Raw genomic sequence first — 25,979 nt, 5'->3', positions numbered from 1 at the left:
GACTCTGCTTGAACTCTTTTGAAGGGATGGCAGTGCACTCAACTAAATATTTGTTGAAGATTACTTTGCCTTTTAAGGCGGTGCGTGGTACAGATTAGAATAATATGTTTAAAAGAAAAATGGTCCCTTTTGTCGCACTCTGTAAATTACTTCTTATTAAAATAAAATAAAATAATTTATTAAAGAATTTTTGGAGTTCATTAATTTGAATTGAGGTTTCTTATTTGATCACATAAAGTATTGAAAAACGTGCAAAATCCATTATGCAAATTTCATGTAAGGCAATAATTTACAGCATTAAATTCATCTTAACAATTCATATATAAATATTCATTTGATAGTGTAATTACTAGCAGCAATTAGAAACAAAAATACATTTATTTGAAAGGACCGAGAGGTATGATGGCTCGGGTTATTTTGGCATTCCTTTTATACGGCAGATATAAGTCTGTTAATCATCAGCGCTTATATATATAGTCTCGTGTTATCTGCCATTCAACTGGGAAGAGAAACAAAGTAACAATACGGCAATTAATAACTGTTACTGTTGTTGCTGACAAAAAAACTATAGCGATCAGCTACACGGTAAAAAGTATCGACTTCGGCTACTCTTGCAGAGAGCAATGCGCTTATTGTTTAAAGTTCCAGAATAGAGGAAACACAAGTGGCTCAATTGTATGCAAGTTTAGAAGTTTATACTCGCCAGGTCTTGACCTCCATACAATGAATGCTTAACCACCACGTCAAAGCTTCGAGGCTGTTATTATAGCAACATCTTCTCGGGATCGTTTCTGACACCTTAGGAGTCGACAGCCATATGCCGATTTGTTACCGATCTATGTTCTCATGCTTGTCCATAATCAGATTGAATGCATGTAACCCAGAGTCCGGTCTGACCCTTGCCTGTTATCTGACTGTTAGTGAAATCTGCCTGGACCAACCCTTGCTTGTTAATTGACTGTGTTTCATCTGTGCATGGACCTACCAGTGCCTCCCTCCTACTACACTTTTTAAATCATTATTTCTGGCTAACTGGTATTTCCTCCTGTCTTCCTATCCTTTATGTTTAGGCCCCTTTGCTCCCCCAGAACTCTGTCTGTTCCTCTCATTCGAAGTCCTGACAGCATTGGAGTATCTGAGGGCTCCTCCCGAAGCCAATGGCGGCTGTTGTAGGCAGAACAGTGAGACAGGGAGCTTGACGTTAGATGTGGGTATAGGGCACCGACTGTGACAATCCCTTTAAAAATAAACAAATTTTGTTATAGAGAAGTTGTAAACCAGAGCCACAGGGCGAAAAGATTTCCCACAGTGAAACTAGTTTGAGCATATCATTGCTACGACAAGGTGGCTATACGAGTTGCATCACTACTAGTGTCACCAAGGTGCTTCATTGTAAAGTTATTATGTTATTAGCATAATAACCTTCCATAACTATGTTACTATATTACTATATTTTTTGCTAGACAGATCTGTAATGCCTGTGACCTAAGATGCACAACAGATACAAATAGGATTCTTCTCTTTGCCTTTAATCATCTGCACTGCTCTTATGTTATTAAATCTTAAGACTATGAACACTTTATTTTTCACACTAAACTCAAACATCACTTTCTGCACTTTCCTGCTCAAAGTTAGGTTTGTCATGTTGCTGGTAAAAATGATGCACTTCTTTGCCTATGCGGTGCTTGAATTGGCATGCAGAGTTACATGTCACACAGAGAAAGAAGTGTGCTATACCGGAAGACAGACAATGTAAGCTTGGAGAACATATGTGGGGTGGATAAGTGTGGCTTATTTTGATGCACAATATTATTTTCTGTGCTCTTCTGAGGATATTTGCAATTAATTTAAAGGGCATGTAAAGGCAAAAAAATAAAATCTAATTTTTACTTTCTTTAATGAAAAAGAAACCTATGTCCAATATACTTTAATTAAAAAATGTGTACCATTTTTATAAGAAACCTGACTGTATGCAGTGAAATTCTCCCATCATTTACTTCTGTGCATAAGAATTGTCAGACGGTCCCTAACTTCTCTGCAGGGAAACAATCAAACTTATGAACAAACAGCAGGGGGAGCCCCTGCCTTATTTCCCAGCCATGCAGAACTCAAGCAGCTTTGTTTGTTTCCCTGTAGAGCAGTCAGCGGGATTTTATTTTTGCCCTTACATCCCCTTTACTGTTTCCAACTACAGCTGCAGGGACAAAGATCATGGAGCCAGATTTAAACAGATAAACTGGTATTCTATTTGGAGGATTATTTTGCTGCAGCCACTGGTTCTGCAGAGTTGGAGAAAGTTTGTATTAAACAATACAAAAACTATAAAATCCACATTAGATTACATGAAAACACAGGACCCAGTGCAGCCTATTCTGATTATTAATCAGTCTTGCAGATATTATTTGACTTGTACTGTTTTGATAATTTATGATGATCCCTAAGCAGCCCAGACCACAGTGAGCATGTGCACAGTCTTGGGCTTGCAAAGATGTTTAACAAAGTTACAAGATGGTGATCCCCTGTGGCCAACTTTGAAAGCATAAATCTTTTGTTTGATTAGGCTTGTGGTGCAGTAAGTTCATGTTTAGTATATAAAATACAGCATTTCTAGAATCATTCTATTTTAGACTTTACTTCCCCTTTAAATAGAGTTCATGTTCAAGTGAGGCTAAAAAGTGCCAGTTAAACGTGTCACTTCAGTTTCTCCAACGTGCAGATGTGCACTATGCTGATCCAAGGTGTAGGTAAATCATGTGAATCCACATGATTCTCTTATGGTAACTATACTACCTATATTTCTGGCATGTTTATCATTGAAACAATAATAGACCCAGATAAATACCAACTAATATATAATTAAAGGTTTCAGAGTGTATCTTCATTGGATTTTTTATAGATTATACATGTTAAATAAAACAGTTGGTATGAACAATGCAGAAAAGAAAATACATTGCATGTATTCTTGATTACACACATATGTTCATATGAAAATACTGGATTCATGTGCCTAGTTCTAACTTATCTTTATAAAATACTAACAGGGAATGAATTCTAAAAATCTATATATATTATATTTTACTAATCACTGATTAATTTACATAAAGAAGCCAGAAAAGGTCCCTTATGATTCCCATAATAATATGTTATGGATATATTTCAAAACCAGTTGCTAGGATACACTACAGAAGGAGATTCTGCTCTGAGTTGGACAATGATGAGCTAAATAGTTATGGGGGGGGGGGTATGGAGACCTAATTTCAAAGGTTTCTAAACTAAATCCAGAACCTCTTTCTAAAAAAATACCTTATATAAGAAAAATGTAATTAAAGTACAACATTTTCATAGTTTAATCTAATTTACAAAAGTAATCAACTTAAAGGAGAAGGAAAGCTACAGAGGCATTTTATTGCCAATAGATTAGCTGCAATAGTGCAAGCTAGAATGCTATATTTATTCTGTAGAATGTTTTACCATACCTGAGTAAAAAGCTCTACAAGCTCTCTGTTTGTTTAGGATAGGAGCTGCAGTATTAATGTGGTGTGACATCACTTCCTGCCTGAGTCTCTCCCTGCTCTGGGCTCAGATTACAGTAGAGAAGGGAGGGGGGGGGGGAAAGAGGAGCAAACTGAGCATGCTCTTGCCCAGGGCAATGAGGTTTAAGCTGAAGGCAGGAAGTCTGATACAGAAGCCCATGAGTACACAATAGAAGGAAAGAAATGCAGTGTTTCTTTTCACAGGGGACTCAGAGCAGCTCTACTTTGGGGGTTTACTGGTATATTTACATGGACCTTTCTGATAAGGCTTTCTTAGTTTTTACCTTTCCTTCTCCTTTAAACGCACGAAAAAGGTCACATTTTCAAAATATACTAGAGGGAGTAGAATGTTTCTCTCAGTATAGCATGTATTAAGGAAACATCCATTCATATGATCTTATAGTTTTTTGCAAATAACGACATGACAGGAAAATATATGGAAACTGGTTAATTATATGTACATTTTTAGTTCTCTCACTGTTAGAACGAGTCAGATACATAACCTTTTTTAAAAATCATTCTTTAAATATGCAAAGAAACAGTTATGTAGATCTAAATTTGTCATAAAAAAAAAAGCTTAAAGAGATTTTGTCCAGCTAATTAAGTTTAATATATTATATTTCATAAACTTGCGTACAATTGCAGGGTAGGCAAATGTTCTTGTTGTTTTTTCTGTTGATTGAATTGCTGAAGAGATTGGTCTGGCATTAAAGGGATAGTATATCCCCTTTATCAGCCTGAAAGACCGTGGTAAACAGTTGTCCTGGATGATCACAGAATTCTTCTCATGGTGAATAAACCCCTTTACATCATCAAACTAAGTCAAAAGCTCTCTCTAAGAGGTCAGTGTATCATTATCACAATCAACCGTTAAGAGAAGACTTCATGAAAGTAAATACAAAACATAAAAAGTGTCCAGGTTCTGTAGTTCACTCCCCTCTGCCGGTTAAAATGAGCGACAAAAAGTGAAACCAATATATAGTGTAGTATTTCCTTATTATAGGACACCCTTGTGTGTACTATAGGTTAATAGTGTCTCTTCACCTGTGGGGTTAAATTACCCTACAACCATTTACCAGCATAGAATTACTCCACCGCCTGTGTTGACAAATATTTATACTCACAGACGTTTTAAATGTTTGCTTGCATTAAGGGTATTTGCTGCAGCTGTTCCACTCGTAGTAGCATCTAGGAACATATGCTTGACATCGTGTAAAACAATTTATTAAAAATGTTATAAGGTTAAAATTACACTCACAAAAAATCTCGAGGTTTGCAAGTAGAATAGTCACTCCGTAGGTGTTCCCAACTCCACAGAACTTGTTCCGCTGTGTTGAGGTGTTCAGTTAGCTGGCATAATCAGCGTGCGGTAGCTGGGCCCCCTTGGATGACGTCACAGCCGACGCGTTTCATCTCAACAGGACTTTCTCAAGGCTTCAAAGTTGTTTCTGCGCAAATGCGCCTTTTACTCTAACCTTTGTCATAGCAACGGCTGTGTGTACTGGCAGTCTACAAGATGGTCTATCTGGCAGTACACCTAGTTTTTATGCAACCAAAACATAGAGCCAGGAATGCTGAAGTCTATCAGCAAGAACTATATACACTGTTCTAATTGCACAGGTCAAGCTATCAGGAGGGGATAAATATACCCATACCTCCCAACATTTGAGAAATGGAAAAAGGGACAAAAATTTTTTTTGAACATGCCCATTTAATGGGTACACTCCCTAATTACCATGCCCACAAAATTTGGCAGGTTATGAAAGTTTGAGCACATTTCTGGCAGTTGTAGAGCCATGTTTTATGTATTATAACAATTCTGCTAATGAAGGTGAAAACTGCCCTTTAAGCTGCTAGTCTCAGTTCTCCCGAGAGTTACAATTGTATCTTTGCTGATCTTAAATTGTTACAAATGTAACAAGTGTAGGTGCCGAGTATTCTGAACTTTTTGCCAGAAAGCCTCTTTTTTTAATTAAAGGGATACAGTCATTGATTGCTTTTTAAAAATAACGAATCAGTTAATAGTGCTGCGCCAGCAGAATTCTGCACTGAAATCCATTTCTCAAAAGAGCAAACAGATTTTTTTTTTATATTCAATTTTGAATTCTGACATGGGGCTAGATATATTGTCAATTTCCCAGCTGCCCCAAGTCATGTGACTTGTGCTCTGATAAACTTCAATCATTCTTTACTGCTGTACTGCAAGTAGGAGTGATACCACCCCCTCCCTTCCCCCCCCCACCAGCAGCCAAACAAAAGAACAATGGAGAGGTAACCAGATAACAGCTCCCTAACACAAGATAACAGCTGCCTGGTAGATCTAAGAACAACACCCAATAGTAAAAACCCATGTCCCACTGAGACACATTCAGTTACATTGAGAAGGAAAAACAGCAGCCTGCCAGAAAGCATTTCTCTCCTAAAGTGCAGGCACAAGTAACATGACCTGGGGCAGCTGGGAAATTGACAAACTGATGCGTTTTGAAAAAAACATGTTTTCCGATCACAGGATCCATTTAAGAACAAACCTACAGTCCCTATCTTGTACACAACCCAGGGACTGCCTGTATAATGGTTTTGAATTGTGTTAAGAATTCATAACTACATACAATAACAACTGTACAAAGCCAAAATTTTCAAGGGCTCTCTTTTTGTTCAAAACACCGTTATATATGCAGAAAGAATCCACCTCTATAATTCCAGTAAATAAGTATTCAGTCAAAACCTTTGATCTCACCATCTCCCATACCCAGGCCTGGATTTGTGGCGAGGCCACAAAGGCCCGGACCTAGGGCGACAGAAAGATAGGGGCGGCATGACACCCAGCCGCTTACCAGGAAGCACAGTGCTCCAATGCAGACGGGCATGCACGCTCTCACAAGAGGGGGGTATATGGGTGGGCGCTAGGACCGCACAGCCGGTTGCCAGGACGGCGCGGCCTCAGGGCGCCCACCCACTAAATCCAGCGTTTCCCATACCAGAGTACTTCTGCTTTGAAGGAAAGTAAACTGTCAGTGGCGTAACTAGAGTGTGCCGGGCCCCCCTGCAAAAATATCTTCAGAGGGGCACAGCGCACTCCCGATCCCCATCCTTCCGCCCAGGAACTTTTGGGGATAAGATAACCAGGCAGACGGAAACTGAGGCAGCGGGCCCACCGTGATTACTCCCGGTATTCCGGTAGGCCAGTCTGACCCCATGTAGGTTCATTAAACTGTGTGGAATACGGTTATGACTGAATAGTTTATTCTCTGCCATATGAGTTATTTGTTCTCACAGAGCAAATATTAAAATGTTGTAGTCCAGAGTCTGGGCTTGCTAAAAAAATCACCAGCTGTTATACAGATGGTCCAAGTGAAGTGTCATTTAGCTACCTTTGGGATGAAATAGAATATAGATTTGACATATGGGGGTTGAAAATAGACAGACTCTTTGAGGCAAACAGGTAAATTGTGGCAAATTTCTTTGTCTTCAAAGATATGTAAATTACCTGAACACCAAAAATATATATCGGAGACGCATATGAATCATTGTATGTCTTAACTTAATTGATATGACTGTTTACGAAAGTTAAAGACTGGCTCCCCTTAGAGGGGCAGTCTGAAGGTCACTTATGTTAAATTTGGGTAAAATGCCTGCTAGATACTCCTGGACAGTGGCATAACTAGATATTACTGGGCCCCACAGCAAATTTACATTTTGCTTATTAATTAGAGCCTTTCTAGACCCTCTGAACACCGGGGCAGGGTCTGCTTCCTCTGAAGTTACGTATCTGCTCCTGGAAGACCATTCAGAAAACAAAATTAGGTGGTCTTTTCAATAGTAAAATCTCAATTTTATTTACCCTGATTTTAAATTTTCCTCCATTTTACAGTTTCTTTGTGGTCCCATCGATATATAATGCATAATTCATTTCCCTTATTTTACATTTTTCTGCATTTTACGAAATTTTTATTCAGCCCCCTGAAAATTTTAAAATGGTGGATCTATGGTATATTATCTACATCCTAATCCAACTATAAATTATTTGATTTAAAATCTATCTACAGCCTATCCCCCACATTAGAATGGTTATATTAAAGGCATTTAAGGTATTTTAGAAAATGTAACACAAACCACTGCTTAAGGTCATTACTGTTAATTACGCACAAAGCTACAATCAGAATTGATTTAATTAAATTGTAGCTAACAGGAAAGGGGAATTGAAATTGTTTATAACCTCAATCATAATGAAAGGAATGATGCAAAACTAAGCTGGTTGAAGCAACGTTGCATCATTTTAATAAAATTTAAAAAAAGAAGGGACATTATGCACACAAGTGAAAAAAACAAAATACATAATCTCCTAATGAAAAGCGGAGATTACAACAGGCACAAAAAAAGGAGTAAAAAAAAAAATAAAACAAAAGGAAAGGGAGTAAAAGTTTAGGGCCATGGCACATAGGGAGATTTGTTGTTCTAGATAAATATGTAGTAACACAGGTGACAAATCTCCTGAAAATGTTTTCTCACAGCAATATTGTAAATCCCTGGCGGGAAAACATATATGTCACTTTGGAAGAACAAAATGAAGTTAGAAGCAAACAAAAAGAGAAGTTGGGGAGGAAATTCATTTTAGGAGTGCCTGTTTTACTACAAAAGAACCCCTAATGTATATTCGTGCTTGTTCTTTGTTACAAAAGTCTATTAGGGCAGGCTTATGAACACTGCCTGGCTTTTTTTGGCACAAAAAAAGAACGATTGGGCAGGGTTTCCTTTATGATTATTTGATGTATCAGGTACTCTATATTTTTTCTGTCTTTTATCGATGGCTAACAGTACAACACTATACTACTTTAGCTGGTATTGGCACACTAGCAAATGCTCTACTTTTGCTATACTACTGTAGGTTTTGAATGAGCATGATCAATTAATCCTTAGGCCACTTTGATTATGCCTGAGTGTATGGGAGATAGCTGGACAAAGCAGTTAGGCACTATGGGGACAAATATTAAAAATATCTATAAGATTGAAGGGTTTCAGTAACTCAAGGACTGTACAGCGGCCCAGGTATAACATACATCACTATAACAGCACATAGGTAGCATGTTAAATAACACTTTAGTTTGGATTGATTCTAAGATTGAGATTTATCTGAATGGCATAAAAAGCACTGCAGGTCAATTTAAGAATCACAAAACAGAGATTAGGATGTACTTATTTAGTCACTTCTTACTAGGACTGTGCAAGTGCAAATAGTAAAAGCCCATGGGTAAAAAGTAGTTTAAACAAAAAATTTACCTGTTCCTCCTTCCTTCTCTTCTTCATCAATACTGTTTTTTATACTGTCATATTCTTCATCAATAGTTTGATTTCCACGAATCTGAGATAAGACTCTTCTTGCTTTTTGTGTTTGGCCCTTCTGAATAAGCCAACGTGGACTTTCTGGAAGAAAAAGAAACCCAAAGAACTGCAGAACTGCAGGTGCAGCTGAAAGTCCAAGCATATACCTGCAAAGAACAAAAAAGAGTTTTGAATTTACTCATATTTATCCATAGTCAACATACCATGTAATAAGTGACAATGTATCTAAAGGATAAAAAGCATTAGTTAACTTCCACTGATCAACCTGCAATATTTTCTTGGCAAATCTGCCTAATTATGAACCTGAAAACAGACACTATATTTTTTCCATTTTCTCCATCACCTGCATGCAAAACATAACGTTAAAATTATAGCATGCGTCTACCTATGGGAAGCTTTGTACACATATCGCGAATATAAGGGGCTTGCAATATTGATCTAGCCAGATGAAGGAAATCTTTAAGGGGCAGATTTACAAAATTCGAGTGAAGAATTCGAATGTAAAAAAATTCGAATTTCGAAGTATTTTTTGGGTACTTCGACCATCGAATTGGTTAAATTCGATCGAATTCGATCGAATTCGAACGATTCGAAGTAAAAATCGTTCGACTATTCGACCATTCGATAATCGAAGTACTGTCTCTTTAAAAAATACTTCGACCACCTACTTCGGTAGATAAAACCTACCGAAGTCAATGTTAGCCTATGGGGAAGGTCCCCATAGGCTTGCCTGTGATTTTTTGATCGAAGGATTTTCCTTCGATCGTTGGATTAAAATCCTTCGAATCGTTCGATTCGAAGGATTTAATCGTTCGATCGAACGAAAAATCCTTCGATCGATCGATCGCAGGATTTGCGCAAAATCGTTCGACTTCGATATTCGAAGTCGAACGATTTTAGTTCCCAGTCGAATATCGAGGGTTAATTAACCCTCGATATTCGACTATTGATGAATCGGCCCCTAAATCTGTATGACATTAGCTGAAAGTAAAGCTGTATTTGTCTATATAATCATTATTTAAAGATAAAATATTTATTTCCAGAACTATTTATAATCGTAACCAATTCTGATTTTACTGAACAAATGCTAAATTGACATTTTATTCTCAAAATGTTTAAAAATATTAATAAGAATACACAAGAATGCACAAATGTATCGTATTTTTATTGGTTCATATTGGTTCAGTTTTACTTTCTGCTTATACTATATTCATCTCCATCCTAAATTATGGGATAGATTGAAAATGTTCTTTAGCTTGTTAACTGGACTTGAAGAGAAACCGCTTTGAAAGACCTTGCGATATTCTTACGTGTAGGGAAACTATGCTAACAAAAAGGTGGAGGCAATAAGGATTCACTTTTAAGGAAAATAACTTTATTTATATTTAACAATTTTAAGGACTGTTCAAGAGAGGCAACACTAATCTAGCATTTAAAATATTCCTTCCTGGCTCCATACAACCAATCAGATATGTCTAAGAGATCAACAGATACATTCGGTTTAATTTAATAATAAAAATAAGGTTGTAACTGTCACCCCTCTCTAGTTCTAGAACACCTAGCAATAATATTATCATTATTAATATAATTGCATACCTCTCAACATTTTAAAAATGTAAAGATAGACAAAAACATAGCTGCTCGTAGCGAGCACAGAAAACTTTTACCACACCCTGTAGTTTTAATAAAAGTTCAAATAAAGATTATTTTTTAAGCATCATCCACCGTCTAGTACCCAGGACTGCAAGATCCCAAAACATGATTTTCCTGAGAGGTAGTACCTGCAAGCTAAGGGTTCAGGGCTTACGCAGCCGGACCACAAACTTGAGCTGGTGAGAATCTTTTTTATATTTATTTAAGATACTGAATGTGTGTACCAGTGTGAATATATAAATAATTAGTGACAGACTTTAGGTATTATACACCCGAGTCAAGTTTTTGCAATGGTGAATGCGAATGATTTCTTCATTATCCATTCTTTGAGCCGAAGTGTGTGTTTTTAGTTGGAATTTGGTGATCATTATAATAACATTGCAAACTAAAATAAAATCAGGCCTTTAAATTACAAAAATAAATAAACTGTAATAATTAACCATGGGTACCAAGATGGTGGGGCATACTGGGCAAAGTTTGGGTCAGATCAAGAGTACATAATGGAAGTTTCCCAGGTTTATATCCGTTTCTGTCTTGTTATGGATTCCAAGCAACCTGGAAAACAGATTCCATAGTGTTGCTCAATAAAGTACCCAATGCTCAGAGATGTTTTTTATTTATAATATATATATATATATATATATATATATATATATATATATATATATATATATATATATATATATATATTATAAATATTGCAGTATATTGTGAATTTGTAGTTTTCTCTGTCTTTCATGTCTGCATGTTTAGAATCATAAGTCTTACTTTAATGAAATGTCTAAATATATATATATATATATATATATATATATATATATATATATATATATATATATATATATATATATATATATATATATATAGACATTTCATTAAAGTAAGACTTATGATTCTAAACATGCAGACATGAAAGACAGAGAAAACTACAAATTCACAATATACTGCAATTGTAAACTCTCTAAACACAAACAAATCATACTGCACGAAATCTATAAATATGAAAAGCAAAACTTAGAAGTCAAAAACTGGAGCTCATACAATAGAAACTGTGTTTAGGGTAGGCAGTTATCCATATTCATTACATATTTAAATGAAATGCTAAGACAAATCACAAAGATATACAAATACAGCTGGTATTATATGAACACAGAAAGATCAATAATAATAATTGCAGATTATATAATATAAATATATATTTATAACATTTACAAAATAGAAATAGCTAAAATGCATTTATATAACAAGTGTGTGTGTGCAATACATTAATACAATGAGTCATATTTAAAGTGAATCTTTCATTCCTATGGGCTGACTGCCTACCTAAGCATGTATCCACTTCCTCCAATGACTGGCAGAGGAGCACTCATATGCCCTTTGGTACAAAGCATAGCCTATTCCACTTCTGCTAAAGTATGAAAAAATGCATGAATGCTTCCTGCTTACTGCATTCCCTGCAACGGGAATATTGTTCATGTAATAGTTCTACATGAATAAACCACAAATATATTTGCAATTTTTTACACTATGAAATTCCTACTTCACCACTCCAATGAACAGTACATATTCTCAACATCAAATATGGTACTTAAATAATTGTCAGTAACCAACAATTATACTGTATCTAACTTTCGTAACTGCAGTTGCATGTCCAGCAAGAAAACTATTTTCAATCTATTTTAAAACCTGACCAACATCTCCAATGGCATTTATACAGTAGATGGCAACATTGTCCATGTGCCTATCAAATGCTGCATTTTTTGGAGTTCTGGTTGCACCTGCATCATCTGAGATATGAAGTGCATAAATCTCAGTTCATTAGGGCCAAATAGATACTGTAGTATTGGAGAATACACTGGGGCTCATTTATCAACACTGGGCAAATTTGTCCATGGGCAGTAACCAGGCCTGGACCGGAAATCAAAATAGGCCCTGCCATTCCAAGTACACAGAGGCCCAAACAGCCCCCTACCAGCCCACTATATGGTAACTTTCTATGGAACCATAAAGCAGCCCCTCTGGCATTTGCCAGAACCCACAGATTGCCAGTCCGGGCCTGACAGTAACCCATGGCAACCAAGCTAATTGCTGCATTCCTTGTTCTACTTGCTGCTGGCATTAAAAAGCTGTTCATTGATTGGTTGGTATGGGTAACTGCCCATGATCAAATTTGCCCAGTGTTGATAAATGAGCCCCATTGTATTCTCCAATACTACAGTATTGGACAGTGCTGTCCAACTTATTACATGTAGCAAGCCAATTTTTTCTGATACAGCATGTATGAGGGCTAGATTGAATAAAAATTTGTGGTGTATGTCATTAAATGCCCATGTGGGCAACTGTATGCGGTTTAGACAACTTTTATGCTCAATGATATGCCAGAGTGTCAGATTCTGGAACAAACTGGCAGAGGGAAAGTAAAGCTGGCCATAGACACAAAGATCTGATCGTACGAATAGAGGATTCGTATGATTTTCGGACCGTGTGTGGAGAGTCCCGTCATTTTTCGTCCGACGGAGATCGATCATTTGGTCGATCGGACAGGTTAACAGATTTCTGTTGGCTGCTGATAATATCTCTGCATGTTTTCCGGATCGTACGATTCTCAGTCACTAGCTTTTGTCGGACTTAACTTTCATTTTATTGCTGTCAGGGACAGAACATCGGCTGATCTGTTCTTTTGTACTTTATATGATCTAAATGGTTAGTGGCAGGTCGGGAGATGGGGAAGTCCGATTCATATGATCGGATCTTTGAGTCTATGGCCAGCTTTAGATGGAGCTAGTTTGGAGGCAGATCAAGGTATGTAAATTGTAATTTTCAGCCAGTTGATGTTTTATAAACTGGGCTGGTGAAATAATTGCTGGGAGGCAAACTAGCTCCAAAGGGAAATTATATATATTTGCAGTACACATTTTTAACCCTGTACAATATATCATAACAGCATTGCTAAACCAACTGGTTTGTCAAATAGGAATAGTTGAAACAAGCAGGATTATGTGTGACAATTATGTGTTATATCATCGCTTATCATAATCAGTTAATTGTAGAATGGCTAACTATAAGAAGTTACGAGGTGGAACCCATGTGCATTTAGAAGGTCAATATAAATAAATAATTGGGCATCTTTTAAATCAAAGCAGTGAAGTGACAGCAAAAGGTCAACATATAAAATGAAAGGGGATTCCTTTCACTGAAGATTTTGAGTCATCAGATATCACCAGATACCACCAAGAAACATTACAGGAGAAGATAGAAGACGTATTGGCAACAAGTGAAGAAGATACTACATATTTAAACCAAAAATTATATACAGCTACAAAATTCAAAAAGCATTTTGCACCTTCAGAGTGTTAAGTATATTCAGTTAATCAAATGGTTAAAATCTGTGTGTACCCCCCTCCTTCACACACACTATATTTAGGGGAAATTTTTTTAACAATAAAAATGTCGGGATTCTTCTTTGCCTGGTTAAAGCTAGAATGCTTTTACCAAAATAATTTATAAAATAACATTTCAAGTAGTAGTTATTGTATCTATTGTAGTCATGAGCAAAAATGTACCTACAAAGGCTAATATTATCTGTAACCTCATTTTGTACCTTTAATTTCTTTGAAAGTAAATAGAAAACACAAATAGATATTACCAATTCTTTGAACAGCCTTGGTAACAGGATCCTGATTGCTGACCAATCACAGCTGACCATTCAAAATGCTAATGCTTATTTCTAAATACTATGTACGCTTGTATCTGGCCAGTACACAATGCATACCAGGACATGACAAACTGTGTTTTAGAGACATAACATAGAATGCCAGTGCATTTCTATCTGAATAGTGCAGTTTGGCCAAATTGCACTAACATGTTTTTCAACCCAATTCAACCCTGCAGTATACTCTCCAGCATCACATGGGTGTGGGGGGTAGCAGGGGTGTGTGTAATAAAAGTTGCTAATTGGAAAATATATGTGCAACGCAAGAAACTATTCTTTTGTGAAAACATTCCTTTCTTTGTGCAGATGTAATAGCAAAAAGTATTTAGCAACCCCATCTGTCAGTGGAAGTAGGATTGCAAACTGTATGCTTTTCACCAGTGTGGTGTTTGTAATAATATTACTTAAAAAAACATATTAGTTAAAAAGTTATTTTTGCTCAATTTTATATGCTATCTTTACACTGGTTTTAAAATGGCTCTATGTGCAATTAGAATTCACAATGTTATAAGTGTCTAACGAAGAATATTACATAGCAGTTTTTTGTTGTTATATATGCTAATTTTATTATAATTCTTCCATATCCTACAAGTACCTTTTTTATCTAAATGTATTTATTTAATATCAATGGAGTATGTTGCACACAAAAACATTGCTGCTACATGCCTTTAATATCTTCTCTCCATTAGCGTTACCTAGCAATACTGATAACAATGTCCAAAAGGTGATCTGAGAAATTACATTAAATAAAGCAACACAAAAACAAGAGAGCATGTGACCCAGAATCTGATCCTATAACCAGTACCTAATGATCTATTTTTAGTCAAACGTGTTTAATTTCTCATATAGAGTGACATATGTATAGAACATATTTTTAAGCATTTTAATGCTAAGAAATTCTTTGCCACAGACCCATTCTGCCTGCGCAAAGATTTTTCAATTTTAAGAATACCATCCTATATCATAAAACCTCATTGTCAAAAAACTAACAAAATGATGTGACACTAAAGAAGAATTGATATTTAAAATATATTAAATAAAATTAATTATCCAAATTATCCAAAACCCCATTATTTAGAAAGCTTTGAAATATGGATTGCCAATCCCAACACACTTAAAGGGGAAACAAACCCCCCTACTAATAAAAATTGTTACCCCCAACCCTACATAGCCCCCCTTCCCTGCTCCCCCAGCCTAGATGTTACCTACTGTAATTGCCCCTAATACTTTTCTTAACTCTCCATGCAGAGTCAGTGCAGCGAAGCTCACAGGCGCCATCTTCCAGCTCTTCAGTCTTATTCTGGTCTTCTTCCTTCCCTTCGGCAATTTCCGTCACTTTCAGCGCATGCACAGTTGTCACGAACCAAAAGAATGCTCCAACTGCGCATGCCCCGATTCGCCGCTCACTTCCCGAAGAAGACCGAAGAGCCGATGGTGGCGCCTGTGAGCTCCACTGCGCTGACTCTGCAGTTAAGTTAAGAATTAGGGCCAATTACAGGAGTTAACAGCTAGGCTGGGGGAGCAGGGAGGGGGGCTATGTAGGGTAGGGGTAGCGATTTTTAATAGCAAGGGGTTTAGTTCTTCTTTAAAGGAGAAGGAAAGCCAAAAAATGACTTAAGCTGTAAGTGTTGCCTATAAATAGTAGATATAAGTACCAGCAAGCAATCTCCCATTAGATTTTCACTCAATCTTTTAGCTGCAATAGTTTTTTAAAAAAGTGTAAGCATGTATGAAATAGCATACCTTTGTTTCTGTCCACAAATGCTTCTGAATAGGGCACACGCATGCGCAATCGTTTGCATCCGTGCCCTGCGCATGCGCACTAGAATCATTTTTCTTCTATGTGCAGCGATGACGATGCGGTCACTTGACACCTCCACTCGTCATCGCTAAGGAGCTGAGATCAAACATGCGCATTAACAACAGAGCGCAGGGCGGAAGTGACGCACCTATTTGAATATGGCCGCGCCAAACTGATACAAGCGCCTTAACTTCGGAGTGTTAGTGCTCAGATGCAGCAGTGAAATGCAAGTTTTTACCACATCGTTTCAGGAGGGGGCCTCGTGGGACAGGCAATAAAGTAGGATTCAATTTTTTACTTTCCTTCTCCTTTAAACAAGCAATTCTTAATTTTTTTGCATTTGCTTTCTTTCTCTGATGATAACTTAACTAGCCCAGATCTATAGTGAGGGCACTATAATCCTAGTTTGTTTTTCATTGGAATTTTACTATCTTTAAGGCAATTACAGGAAAACCACAGTATTGGGAAAACCCAGGTTCCAAGCATTTTTGATAACAGTTTCTATACATGTAATTAGAGTGGTCATAATATCTTTGAGCTAACTAATGTACATATATTGACAAAATATTTTAAATGTTTGCCTTGCATATACATTTTTTTTAAAAAAAACTAGCACTGCAGTACTACCATAGTATTAGGAGTTGAAGATTATGGTGCACTGCTAATTTTCGAACATTGCTGGCAAAATGCACAATGCAAAATGTTCGGTTGCTAATAACAACATCTAAGAAATGACCTGTTGGGTTGCTTCTGGCAGCCCTACTAATAAGGACTTAATAGGGGATGAAGAGATTATTAACCATGGTTGAAATTCTATTGTATTACAAACCTCCAGCCATCTCGTGGAAGATAACTAAATGCTCCATCCACCATTGCAGCAAAGAACTGTCCTCCTGTGATGAAGAGTGTATTAATGGTAACCAGTCTTCCTCTTAAATGGGGTGGAGCTGATTCTGCAATGTACACTGGCACTGTCATAGATGCAATACCTAGGTGAAAATAAATATAGGCAGGTAAGTTTGACAACTTTAAAAAAACTGTCTTCCAGGAAGAGTTTTAAGCATAGCAAAATTACTACCCATGTTCTTTACATATTACCATAGCAAAGTAATTCTAGAAAACAAAGAATCACATCTGTATGTTCAAAGAAACACACATCACAGGGCTGGAAATGTCTGCAAATAATTCAGTGTTTAAAAAATATTTTTCATATTCCTTTATCATTTATTATTAGTGTAAGCCATGAAAAACAGCAGGTAGGCTAAATTTATTATACTTAAATTATAATACATTGTGATCAGACATGCACATGCATGGATTGCATTTTTCTTTAAATACATATTATCCATTACATAGGACTTTCTGTCCTTTATTCGTTATTGTCTTTTTTTCCCTTTTTCTCTTTTTTTTACTAACGTTTGAGTTATCAAAACAACACATATTTTTACACACTGAGAGGTGGCCCCCTCTTTCGAACTAAGGGCTTTGCATGTAGTCTCTGATTGGCCAACCGATAATACAAAGCACAAAGACCCCCACTGGCTAGTTCGGCAAGTCTCGCTAACAACATCAGATGCCTGGCACTTCTTCATCTTGCAAAACTAGACATAAAGCAGTGATAATACATATTGAAACGTCAACATTTTTCACAGTAAATATATTTCTACAGGGGCTATTGATCCACACATTTAAAGAACTCGAAAAAAAATATGTCCAAAAATTAAGTTATGTGTAATAAAACAGAATGACACAGGGAATAAGTATTGAACAAATTAAGAATTTGATTTCCTCTTCTGGCATTACATTTATTATTCACTGGAGAAATGGGTATTTAATACTATTTTGATAATTGGCAGGCATGCTTAACATGATTTGTTAAAGTTATGTTTCAGTTTCATTTTATCTTTTGTGTTTAGATATGACTTGGTGGTTAGCTTACAAATATATATTTTCTATACTTAAAGGGGAACTCCACAAAAACATAATTTTAGCTTTTTGAAAAGTAAACATAAATCCAAGCAACTTTGCAATATACATCAATTAAAAAATATGCAGACTTTTCATGATATTTAATGGTTTGGAACAATTCCCTAAGCCTAGCCCCCTGGTCTCCTGCTGATCTATCTGACTACTTTGCTGAGCTGGCTGACTACGGTTACTTTGTATCAACAGCCAGCTGTCCTTAAACCCCACAATTCCCTGCACATGTGATTTTAATAAGGAATGGAACATCACTGTGCAATGGATTGTGGGGTATGTAGTTTCTGCATGCTGTAAGCTGTGTAGAGGTTGTTACAATTCGTAACATCAGTATTTAGTCCCTCTTTCCCTGCCAGGATTTCAAATGATGCAGAAAGAGAAGAACTGTTAAGCAGCTGGATTTCAGCATAGAAAATGGCATTTATTCTATTCTACTGAAGAAACAGGTAACTAGTTGGTTTCTGTGTTATGTGGGTCTCTTTATCAAATTTGGTTTGGAAGCCAGAGTTCACCCAGATGCAAAAATCTGTATAGTAAAAGTCCTTTTCAAATTAAACATGAAATCCAATTTCTATTTTTTATTAATGCATTCATAGCTATTTCTAGTATAGGTCAATCTAAAAACAACTGGACTTGCTGAGTAATCAATGAAGACGTTTCACTACTCATCCGAGCAGCTTCTTCAGTTCAACTGACTGGTGTGGGAAGTTCTCGGCATATAAACTCTTCCACTAATCCATTTACAATGGCACATTGTAACTCTTGAAAGAGGTGACATCTGAAGAAATTCACAGAGGTGTTGATTCTGTGTCCTTTGAAGACAGCAAGGTCCAAATCTTGGATAAAGAAGACCGCTGGTTTGAACGAGGCGTGAAAGAGGTGATTCATGTCAAGGTGGAGAGACCATCTCTGAACAGAGGTGGGGGCCTTCGACACCACCTGTCTGCTACATACAATGCTGTTCTAACATCTGTACCCCGGCGGATTCAGAACACTTCACACATCCATTCATGCAACTCTCACAAGTAACACCTGTATCTAGGAGTTGCATGACACATTGGATAATCCTATCACAACTACACAGAATCAACACCTCTGTGAATTTCTTCAGATGTCACCTCTTTCAAGAGTTACAATGTGCCATTGTAAATGGATTAGTGGAAGAGTTTATATGCCGAGAACTTCCCACACCAGTCAGTTGAACTGAAGAAGCTGCTCGGATGAGTAGTGAAACGTCTTCATTGATTACTCAGCAAGTCCAGTTGTTTTTAGATTGACCTATACTAGATATACTATGACCTGGATGAATGAAAATCTTCATAGTCATTCATAGCTATTGTAAGCTCATTTAAACAGAGGCGGGGCAGACAATTACATTTAATTTCCATTCAGCACTTCCAAGAAATCGCTGCTCTCCCCACATTCCACCATTCTCTTCACAGTTCAATTGTGTAGCGAGGGCATGGGGATGGACATCAGGTCCCCCATTCTAGTGCACAAACAAGATTTTGAGATGATGCAAGGCTTTTCTTAATAGCAGTAGCCACAAAATGGCTCCTGCCTGCTTGCTATAATTATGAATTCCCAGACTGGAGGAAACAAGATTTAAATAATTTATATAGTATACTTAAAGTTCATTTTGCTTGACTGATGTGATAAAATAGGATTATGAAGATTTTTTTTGGGTGACGGGTCCCCTTTAAGGACGATAATGAAACAAACATAATTTATAATACTATTAAAATAGATATTCCTTGTAATATGGTGCTTTGAATAGAGATTTAACACTGTGTACTTTTGCACAATTAGGTTACAAATCTGGATGTTTGAACTTAAAATACAAATAATTTATTGAACTAAAAAAAGACAAAGCACAGAGGTCTCCTGTGTCCATTTCTATTGCTCTATGAGACTACAATATTATTGTTACTTTTTATTATTCATTATTCTCTCCAGGCCCTCTACTATTCATCTTTCAGTCTCTCGTGCAAAACATTACCTGTTTGCTAAAGTAAACAACCAATGACCTACTTTAATCCTAAACTGGAGGGCTTTAAGGTCCTTGCCTGTGGGGAGTTGTTGCAGCTGAAAGTTTTGGCTGGTTCTGTTGCAAAGATTTATAAGCCTTATTCTTACGGTATATGTTTTTATAATACACATCATATAGTTTCAAGTATAGTTGTTTAAATTTCACTTTAAAAATGGTTTCATTATTATTTATTTTACATTTGGTTATAGATATGCTTGCAATATATGTATCAATAGGGGTAATTTACTGATACTCTGGATACAAGCTCAAGGGTTCTGGCTGCAATCTGTACCTCATGCCAGATAAAAAAAATCTGGCACAAGAAGCAGAGCAGCATCAGGAATATACCTTGATTGCTTCTTGACTTGTAGGTCTCAGATTTTGTGCTAGCTAGTTGTTGTTAGGGATGGGTGCTTACAGCTGGTTCCATGTATTCATGATGAATACAGAGCTGGTGTATGCAGGCTACTTTGATTTCATTGAGGGCACTCCATTTTGGAGCCACAATGATTTATCCATGTCCAGGGCATGGTGCAAAGTGCAAAATCAGCTTGCAATTAAGCATATTGTTTGCACTTTGCACCCTGCACATAGTAAATAACCCCTATAGTTTCAAAGTCTATGTTTTTATCCTACTATATCTGTATATGTTCAAAGTTTTATGTTAATTGTGCCTGTGCCAGTACATGCCCTTTAAATTAATAGTCTATTATAATGACCTTCAGAAGAGAGAACAAGAAAATTAATAACTACAGCATCAATAAAATTCCTTTTCTGAAGGAGGAACACCTGATGCCTTCAGGAGTAGCAAGCTTTTGCAGTTAAAAAACCTATGGCATTAAAGGGGAACCATCATGAAAATGCAAAATAAGCTTCATCTGATGGAAACAACTTTAAAGGAGTTGTTCAGTATAAAAATAAAAACTGGGTAAATTATTAGGCAATGCGAAATATAACATTTTCAATATAGTTAGTTAGCAAAAAAATGTAATCTATAAAGGATAGAGTGACTGGAAATCGAATATAATAGTCTGAACATTACTTCCTGCTTTGCAGTTCTCTTGGTTTCCACTGACTGTAACTAATTGGTGACTTAAAGGAAAACTATACCCCCCAAACAATGTAAGTCTCTATAAAAAGATATTGCATAAAACAGCTCATGTGTAAAATCCTGCTTCATGTTAATAAACCATTTTCATAATAATATACTTTTCTAGTAGTATGTGCCATTGGGTAATCATAAATAGAAAATTGCCATTTTAAAAAATAAGGGCCGCCCCCTGGGATCGTAGGATTCACTGTACTCACAAACATACCAACAAACCATACATGTTAGGTCACATGAGCCAATTAACAGACAGAGTTGTGTCTTTTGCTTCCACACTTCTTCCTGTTACAGTTAGAGTTGAAGTATTTCTGGTCAGGTGATCTCTGAGACAGCACACAGACCATCACCAAATGGTGGCTCAAGGCAAGAGATGTAAAAGGGCAAGATTTACTTAAATATATATTCCAGTTTGGTAAGATTCTTTAATATGCCAATTAATATGATATGAACTATCTGTTGCTTAAGTGTTCATTTTGGGGCTATAGTTTTCCTTTAAGGGGGCACATGGATCATAACTGTGTCAGACTGGCTCACCGGGATACCAGGAAAACTCCTCATGCTGCTCAATGTTGGCCTATTTCATGGCCATTCTATGAGAACAAAGAGCCTAAATAGATAAAATAATAGATTATGGTATGTAAACAAAAGAGACTAGGATACTGGAGGTTGAGCGAGGAGAGGAAGAATATAGTACAGAGAGTGGGCCCCTGGTCTAAGGTTTTTTTGGTGGGCCCCTGGTGTTCCAGTCCGACACTGATCTGAGCTGAATGCTGAGGATCAATTGCAAACTCACTAAACAGTTATGTCCCATGTGGCCCCCTTAAAGTCACTGACTAACTCAGAGAACTGAAAATCAGGAAGTAGTGTTTTGTTGTGTTATGTTATGTTAGACTAGACATCCAGTCACTCCAACCTTTATACATTACATTACATCTAACTATATTAGAAACATTTTTTATTTTGCACAGCCTATTTACCCAGTTTTTATTTTTACACTGAACTGTTCCTTTAAAGGAGAAGGAAAGCTACAGAGGCATTTTATTGCCAATAGATTAGCTGCAATAGTGCAAGCTGGAATGCTATATTTATTCTGTAGAATGTTTTACCATATCTGAGTAAAACGCTCTAGAAACTTACTGTTTGTTTAGGATAGGAGCTGCAGTATTGACATGGTGTGACATCACTTCCTGCCTGAGTCTCTCCCTGCTCTGGGCTCAGATTACAGTAGAGAAGGGAGGAGGTGGGGGGAGAGGAGCAAACTGAGCATGCTCTTGCCCAGGGCAATGAGGTTTAAGCTGAAGGCAGGAAGTCTGATACAGAAGTCCATGTGTACACAATAGAAGGAAAGAAATGCAGTGTTTGTTTTGACAGGGGACTCAGAGCAGCAATACTTTGGGGGTTTACTGGTAAATTTAGATGGACCTTTCTGATAAGGCTAACTTAGTTTTAACCTTTCCTTCTCCTTTAAATATAATACATCTGAACTGTTTTTGCAATAACCAAGCTGATCTTTAGTAATACCTTCTCAGCAATCTGTCTCTCTTCATGCAGAATGAACAGTTGGATTTGATTGTTTTTTTGTTTCATTGACAGGCAGAATACAGTGGTGGTGCATCATTTATCTAGACCAGGGATCCCCAACCTTTTTTACCCGTAAGCCACATTCAAACGTATAAAAAAGTTGGAGAGCAACATAAGCACAAAGTTTCCGGGGGTGCCAAATATAGGCTGTAATTGGCTATTGATAGCCCCCTATGTGGACTGGCAGCCTACAGGAGGCTCTGGTTGGCAGAACACAACAAAACTTGCCTTCAAGTCTGAAATTCAAAATGAAGCACCTGCTTTGAGGCCACTGGGAGCAACATCGAAGGGGTCAGAGCACAACATGATGCTCACGAGCCACTGGTTGGGGATTACTGACCTAGACAATGTATCAGAGCTAACAGTCCATGAGAACAACCAACAAACTGCATGAAGAGAGATACTGATGAGAGGAAAATACTGAAAATTAACTTGATGAATTCAGAAAATGTAGAGGATTTTTAACTACCGTATGTTTACAGCGCTTCTTTTTTCCATAGGATAAAACTTATATTCCATGTTCATGTTAATTTCCCTTTAAGTGTAGTTGAATATAAGTAGAAATAAACAACAAACATTAATTTTATGATACCAGTTAACTATGGGACATCTGGGCAAGAGATATATATATTGGTTTTTTTGGGGGGGAGTGAGAGTAAAAATTTGACAGTTAGAAGGGAAGTGACATTTCACAAAAGTCAGGCTGTAGTGGAAGAACAGCTGACACTCTCCTTTACAAAGTGAAGCAGACCAGGAGAAGAACATAAGAACTAAGTGGAGGGTGAACTGGCAGTGGGAAAGTGTTAAGATATGCCTTTATAAATGTATCAATTAGTTCTTAATTTGGTGATATTTATTTATGGGATTAATTCACCTGAAAAAAAAAAGACCTGAACAAATACGCAAATTACCTTTCACGTTTTCATATGTGTATGTGTGTATAGAGATGTATAAATAGAACAGACTGTGATTTGAACCTGTGGTTATCCAGTAATTTATAGCAGCAGCATGTGGGAGCTGTAGGAGCCACAGGTTGGAGATGGCAGGAGCGGCACTAGGGCGGTACTTACCGATACCGAGTCCCACCACCACGCGTCCCCCTAGCAGCGTTTCCTTGTCGCGGGCAGCAGCCAAGATCGCGGCTCCAGCTGTGAATAGAAGGCTGGCCATGAGAATGCAGGGTCTGCGACCCAGAACTCCATTCAGTCCGCCGCCTGCCAGAGCCGACAATGCCGCTGCCCCCACAGTGCTGGAGACCAGCAGCTCCTGCCATAGAGCCGAAAGGTTCATCTCCCTCTTGAGGAGCAGCATGGCCCCCGACACAACCCCGGTGTCATAGCCGAACAGGAAGCCCCCGAGGGCCGAGAACACGGACACGACATATACAAAAGTCGGAGTGACATCCTGCTGGAATTGCTTGCGGGCCGCTCGCTCCAAGTCCCCGGCGGCGGCTGTTGATTGACTATTGATAGTCGCGCAAGACTCGGCGGAGGCTATGAGACTCCTCTCCCCAGCCGTCTCCTCCTGTTGCTGTTTCCTCCTTTTTTTCTCCCCCATTAGGTTGCTCAGGCTCCGCAGCGTGTACTCCGCATTGTCGCTGGCTTTGCGGGACATAAGTGGGAGCAGCGGACGGCCCCGCTCTAAGTAGAAGTCAGCAATGGAGGTGGCGCTGCTCAGGGCCGCTTCGCTCGGGGTGCACGGGCGCTAGGTGAGCAGAGCATAAGTACCCGCCCTAGTTACAATGTCGCTGCCGCTTGTTGCCTACTGTATAGCTTACAGTACGTCTCCGTTTCCAGTAACCGCTGGCATTTTCTTGCGTTTCTGTACGCTATGCCCTGCTCTTCCCACTTCCCATATCACTACAAGCGGGCACTGACTGGCACTGAGAACACACATTGGCAACAAGAGTTGACAAACTGGAGGGGCGGGGCTTTGTCAGTCACATGAGAAGCAGCAGCTGATTTTTTTGACGTCACGCCGTTAGGTATATTTTGCATAGAACCCTTGGCTGTTGTCATCTAATTATATGTGAGTCATTAGATTGACTGCAAGGGGTTCAAGGGAATAAGACAAGCAGGGGGTGTGTTGTTATGTGTGTGACGTAGAGGGAGTTATATGTAAGGGACAGTGTGGTGCGCCGGACAAATGACCACAGCTGCATTGTTACACTGTAACCCTCTCTTTTAGACGAGCCATTGCTGGAAGGGGCTAACGGAAAGGTTTTGTAGCTGAACTGTCTGTGGCATAGCCCAATGGAATGGCTCGGGGAAATATAGGCATGGCTTTGTGAAGTTGCTGAATGTGCTGCCATTGCGATTGCACAGGAGTCATACTGTAGCCGCTCATTCAGCTGAGCAGAAACTGAAAACATGTTCACTTCCCTTTTCTAGGAAGGAACAGGATGTAGTAAGCTGCCATTGAGAATTCTTCCCTCCTGCAAAGCATAGGTTGCTGACTGGGGACCTGCTGAGTACTAGTTCCCTACATAGATTTTACCTGCATCATCCCCACCCAGGTCTGGACTGGGAGTCAAAATAGGCCCTGGCATTCCAGGTACATTGAGGCCTAAACAGCCCCCACCAGCAAACAAATTAGTCATTTTCTATTGCATCTTACAGCAGCCTTTCTGGCATTTACCAGAACCCACAAGTTGCCAGTCCGGGCCTGCACCCTCCTTCCTGTTTGCACCTGTGCCATGGGATGCATTTGCCAAAATTGAGCCTGATATCAATTGGGCAGGTTTGATTTTTCCTGCTATCGATGACCTCATTGGATAGTTGTTACAGTCCTACAAACCGTTGGCACTCATTTCCTTCGCTGTAACTGATAATTTGGCCTTAGTTGGACACAGAATATTGGACTGTAACTGTACTGTAATATGGTACATGGGGTTTCAAGGATGGAATAATAACTTGGTGGCACCATTTTGTGGATTAGGTATTTTTTGCTTTGTCTAGTTACAGTGCCAAGTCCTTATATACAGTTAATTATATACACCCTACTGTGATTTATAAAAAACATTAGACACTAGTGAGGAGTTTCATGACCATATTAAAGCACAATGCCAATAAAGTCTTTTTATACAGGAAATACATCTCTTCTGTGACTTTTCATATCTTATAATATCTTTATAAAGATTAAAATAGGTGTACATTCTTAAGTGTCTCATCCAGTGCATGAACTGTGATTCACTTATTACGGCTACCTACATTACCATCATGCATCGTGGTGCAGGTGCAGAC

The 25,979-nt window shown here is 38.0% G+C and overlaps 1 protein-coding gene across 1 annotated transcript in view; it reads right to left on the bottom strand.

The window, feature by feature from the left end:
* The window catches only part of slc2a13.S (solute carrier family 2 member 13 S homeolog), a 60,547-nt gene extending 35,218 nt beyond the window's left edge, over positions 1 to 25,329 (bottom strand). The window contains exons 1-3 of the mRNA XM_018255790.2: positions 23,808 to 25,329; positions 16,869 to 17,028; positions 8,811 to 9,019 (exon numbers count right to left, since the gene is read on the bottom strand). Coding sequence (XP_018111279.1) covers positions 8,811 to 9,019; positions 16,869 to 17,028; positions 23,808 to 24,351 — 913 coding nt within the window. The 5' untranslated portion in view covers positions 24,352 to 25,329. The remainder of the gene's footprint in view (positions 1 to 8,810; positions 9,020 to 16,868; positions 17,029 to 23,807) is intronic.
* Between the last annotated feature and the right edge of the window lie 650 nt (positions 25,330 to 25,979).

This window comes from Xenopus laevis, chromosome 3S, assembly GCF_017654675.1.
Source record: "Xenopus laevis strain J_2021 chromosome 3S, Xenopus_laevis_v10.1, whole genome shotgun sequence".
Taxonomy (NCBI): Eukaryota; Metazoa; Chordata; class Amphibia; order Anura; family Pipidae; genus Xenopus; species Xenopus laevis.
The sequence above is the reverse complement of the archived record's forward strand: the minus strand, read 5'-3'. Positions and strand labels throughout refer to the sequence as shown.